The 5,169-nt window shown below is 40.0% G+C and overlaps 1 protein-coding gene across 1 annotated transcript; it reads right to left on the bottom strand.

Moving 5' to 3' along the window:
• Positions 1 to 2,600: 2,600 nt before the first annotated feature.
• On the bottom strand, positions 2,601 to 5,089 carry LOC110530382 (C-C chemokine receptor type 8). Its single transcript, XM_021613380.2, has 2 exons — positions 4,928 to 5,089; positions 2,601 to 4,697 (listed from the first exon to the last, which is right to left on the bottom strand). Exon 2 carries the CDS (start codon positions 4,677 to 4,679, stop codon positions 3,564 to 3,566), a length of 1,116 nt encoding a protein of 371 aa, XP_021469055.1. The 5' UTR covers positions 4,680 to 4,697; positions 4,928 to 5,089; the 3' UTR covers positions 2,601 to 3,563.
• Between the last annotated feature and the right edge of the window lie 80 nt (positions 5,090 to 5,169).

Here is a 5,169-nt window from a genome sequence, read left to right as displayed (position 1 = left end):
AACAAAAATATAAACGCAACATGCAACACTTTTACAGTTCATATAAGGACATCAATCAATTGAAATACATGAATTAGTCCCTAATCTATGGATTTCACATAACTGGGCAGGGATGCAGGCCCACCCACTGGGGAGCCAGGACCAGCCAATCAGAATGAGTTTTTCCCCACGAAAGACCTTTATGACAGACAGAAATACTCCTCAATAAAATTTCAGAGAAATAAGCATTTCGTGCTATGAAAAATGTATGGGATTTTCTATTTCGGCTCATGAAACATGGGACCAAGACTTTACATTTATATATTTGTTCAGTGTATATAAACTCAGCAAAAATATAAACGTGCTCTCACTGTCAACTGCGTTTATTTTCAGTAAACTGGTCCTGGCTCCCCAGCATTTCGCTTTTCGCTAACCATGTGTTTGTGGCCAATAGAATTTGATTTGATTTGATCAACTGTAGCCTACTGCTAACAACTTCAGCTGCAGGTAGCCTAGAGAAGACTAAGCGCTCTGATCCTCTCTGGCCAGGGGAAATGAAGAGGTAATGTCATGTATTTATAGCCTAAACTGTGTATTTATAGCCTAAAATAGGCCTATTTATTTGTATTAAGAGAAAATGTGAATGTGATCAAATTGGTTTTACATTCAAACTTTGGGTGGCTAGGCTACCTTATCAATCCACAATGATTGATTGTAATTAATCAATCAAGACAATAGTCATGACATACTGTGTGAGTCACTTCTTAATACAAATGCAAAGGCCTACCTGATGCAACCCTGCATAAAGCAAAATCAGCCCTTTTAGTTCTATTGTCCAATTGCAGTTGTTGCCCATTTTATTTTAAACCATATGACCTGATTTAAAAAAAACTCTGGTCCCTTCATAACCCATATAAAACCGTTTTACAGCTGATTTATTACTATGTCAGACCCTTGAACTTGGGTTCGGATTGGACCTGGTTAGGTTAGCCCAGTGGTTCTCAAAACTCTTCTCAGGGACCCCCAGATGTTTCAAAATGTAATTTTAGCCCTGAACTACTTCACCTGATTCACCTAATCAAGGGTTAGTTGACAAGTTCAATCTCGTGTGCTAGTTTTGGAATATTTCAAATACATGAACCGGCTGGGAGTCCCCAAATAGTGGTTTGAGAACCACTGGGTTAGCCTACCAGATCAGGAAAAACTCTGGGTCCCAGGAAAACTTAGTATCTCAGTATTTCAAAATGTTTACTTACTTATCTAAAAATGTCAACTTAGTGTGCAGATATTTTTAGATAGTTTCTCGAGATTTTGACTTGCGTATCTCAACATTTTTAGATAGTATCTCAAAATATTTTGTTGTATAATTTTTTTAAATTCTTGGCGGGAATGGGCTTCCATACCTTGAGTATCAATTATAGACCATGGGCTACTAGAGATTGTGAAACCTTGGAGACTGAAATCATTGATAAATTAAATTCTTTAGTAGTCTTATGTGTCACTTTTGAATGAAGCTATAGTTCCTCTGTGTTATAGAAGGCTTGCTTGCCAGGCTTATGTTTCCTTTGTACTGTGATGAATAGTGCCACCATGTGCCCATTAAGTGTTGCATCACCCTCCCTGAGACCTAAAGTAACTTGTGCTTCTGACATTCACAGAAGCCTGTTTACCTCTGCCATCTGAGTGCTGGCTTTTAAAGGAGGCTCTGTTTGTAAAGATAAGGGTATGTGTTTTCTCACCTGTCTTAGTTGAACACACATATTGTAAGTCAGGTTAAGCATTTAAAAAAAATGTTTACCTTTGTTTAACTAGGCAAGTCAGTTAAGAACAAATTCTCTGGTTCAGGACAACATATTTTTATCTTGTCAGCTCAAGGATTTGACCTTGCAACCTTTCGATTACTAATAAAGCACTCTAACCACTAGGCTACCTGCCGCCCAATCATCTGGTAAATCACTGGTAAACAATTCCACTGGAGAATGATTTTGTAATATTGTTGGGGCTGGTTTCTCGGACACAGATTAAGCTTAGTCCTAGACTAAAAACATATTCAATGGAGAACCTTCATTGAACATGCTTTTTAGTCCAGGGCTACACACAAAATTGTTTCTATCTGTAACCTAAAAGGGTTCTTCAGCTGTCCCCATAGGAGAACCATTTGAAGAACCCTTTTGGGTTCCATGTACAACTTTTTCCACACAGAGTTCTATATGGAACCCAAAACGGTTCTACCTAGAACCAAAAATAGTTATCCTATGGGGAGAACCCTTTTGAATCCTTTTTTTTCTAACAGTGTAGGCTTAATCTCTGTCCGGGCAAACCGTCCCTAAATGTTAAGCAAAGTGAAATATAAATAATAGGATGAGTAACAGGATGCTCTCCAACCAGTTTCTGAGAAGAGAAGTGTGAGTAGGGGAAGTCTGAGTAATACCAAGAACAGGCTGCTCTGAAAATAGCTATATTGAATAAATTGTTGGTTTTCTTTCACCATAGTTATGGCAACTAGAATATGGTATGATAGGCCTACAGTACATAGAGTATGATTGAGCATATAATATGCATCTCTCTCAACAGGTAGACCGATATTCAGCTGCTCAACATTCAGAGCCACAAGGCACAAATATATTTTTTATTTTATTAGAAATGTAATGCAAAGATTCAAAGATAGTAACATCTCAAGTTCCTGAAGCAAATCAAATGTACACTTTCTTTTATAGAATCAAATTATTTAAAATATAATTTGTATTGTAACTTACAATTTAGCAACAAATGTTGAGTACATCAAGTCAGAAGCAAAAGTACACATAATTGTAATTGCATGTACACATTGTGTTGCGCTGAAATTCCCTGAGAACATTAACATAAAACCCTCCTCAAAGCATGCAAACAGAGCTAAACATCATGGAAAACATGTACCTTATCAGACATCTTGTACATCATTTACAAATCATATCAACAGTTTGTCCTCTGTAGCTCAACCTGGTAGAGCCTGACACTTCCAATGCCAGGATTGTGGGTTCAACTCCTAGGACCACCCATATGTGGAATGCATAAGTCAATTTGGATACAAGTGTCTGCTAAATGGCATGTTTTTGACCTGGCAGGAGATCACTAGAGCTACTGTAAGTACCAGCACAAAATGTTCTACTGCTTGATCTCCTGTTCCTCTTGTAGAATATTAACTCAAGGGGCCTCCTGAGTGATGCAGCCATATAAGGCATTGCATCGCAGTGCTTGAGGTGTCACTATAGACCTGGGTTTGACCCCAGGCTGTGTCGTGACAGGGAGTCACATAGCGCGACGCACAATTAGCCATCTGGGTTAGGGGAGAGTTTGGCTGGGATCTTCAGGTGAGCTGTGTTTCCTCCGAACATATTGGTACAGCCGGGTTAAGGAGCGCGGTTTGGCGGGTCATGTTTCGGAGGAGGTATGACTCTACCGAGCCCGTTGGGCAGTTGCAGCAATGAGACAAGATCGTAATTGAAAAAGGGGGTAAAAAAAAAATAATATTAGCTCAAAAGTATTGTGGAGATCCTGCACCTAAATTTAAACAGTAAATGGGTACCCTAAATGGGTACCGGAACCTATGCTCTGGCTTGAAGACCAGTTCCTTTCTCATATTCATACATGGTATGTGGACTTTTCTGAGAAGTTATTCTACTGTTGCCACTTTGGCTAGTCATGATATGTCTCTTCAGACATGGGATGCGCTTTGCAAGTAGTTGCCAGAAGTGACTCTGAAACTTTTTCCCAACAAACGTGTAAAAGACAGGGCTCACACAACAGTAGAGGTATGCTATATTCCTAGTGACATACATAGCGTGGTTAAGCACTTCAGAACACGGCTCAGAATCATCACTGGTGGAGATCTGGAGGGCCCTCAACAGAATTACAACATTGTATGGGGTCCAGCACACAAAAAACGTGAATATAATCACGAAAATCAGCTTGACTGCCCTGCACTTCCCTCTCATCTGGGTTGACATGATTCGGACCGTGATTCTAACATAGCAGTACATGACCATAGCCAAGGGAAACAGGAAGAAGATCACAAACTGCTGATAGTAACCAACCAGCTGCCATTTTCTCATGATCGCATTGGAGAAGCCCGTCTCCTCACAAAGGTATCCGTCACGAGGATCCTCCCGGACATTGTATAGAACCAACTCCTTGACACTGGCCAGCAGGCTGATACACCACACGACTGCCGAGGAGACACAGGCGTAGATCTTCCTCCTCCATTTGGGGGCGTTGATGGCATGGACCACAGCCAGGTACCGGTCAAAGGTCATGAGAGTGAGGAAGAGGATGGAGCTGTAGAATCCTAAGAAGTACAAGCTACCCACTAGTTTGCACATGACCGAGTCAAAGATCCACCCATAGAGGTGGTACAAGGCCCAGAAGGGCAAACTGGAGGCGAACAGCAGGTCAGAGATGACCAGGTTGAGGAGGAAGATGTTGGTGATGGAAGTGAGCTTCTCGTATTTGTAAATAATGCACAGAACCAGCCCATTCCCAATGATGCTTAGCAGGAAATTGATGGTGTACAATATTGGTGTGAACTTGGCTCCAAATCTGTTCACATCAGCTGTGGCACAAAGATTCACCAGTTTATCCACAACATAGATGGGGTCGGTGTAGTTATAATCCATGTCATTTTCATCGCTGAACAAATCCAAGAAGTCTTTGTACTCCGCCATGGTTGTCAGTCTCTTAACCTGTTTAAAGGTTGTAAATATGTTTTATTTTCTGGTCTGTTATTATTAGTATTTGCAGATTGCAAGATAAACAGATAAACACAATATTTAGCTGGTAAATATGCTTTAATTTATTTAATCAAATTAAGTAAATACAGAGAAACTACTAATTTTAACTACTTAATTTCTCAGTAAATACCCTACAATCTGCAAGTGGACTGTATACTTAAAGCAATACTTTAACAACTTACCAGTGTGACTTTTCTTGGTCCTGGTGTTGTGATTGTCAGAAAGGAAGTGTTGTTTTCCTGTTAAAGTGTCAATGCTAGTATAGTAGGTTGAAGCTTTGTGTGCGAGAGGTGTTGGTACTGCTAGAGATATGTGATCTACTCCAGCCTAAGAGCCTCCCAAACAAGTGGATTTCTTGACACTGTTCAATAGAGGAACCATATTCAAATGAGTAATAAATAGATTGTAACAGGGGATTCAACTA

This window comes from Oncorhynchus mykiss, chromosome 8, assembly GCF_013265735.2.
Source record: "Oncorhynchus mykiss isolate Arlee chromosome 8, USDA_OmykA_1.1, whole genome shotgun sequence".
NCBI lineage: Eukaryota > Metazoa > Chordata > Actinopteri > Salmoniformes > Salmonidae > Oncorhynchus > Oncorhynchus mykiss.
Note: the sequence above shows the minus strand (reverse complement) of the source record. Positions and strands in the feature narration are given on the sequence as shown.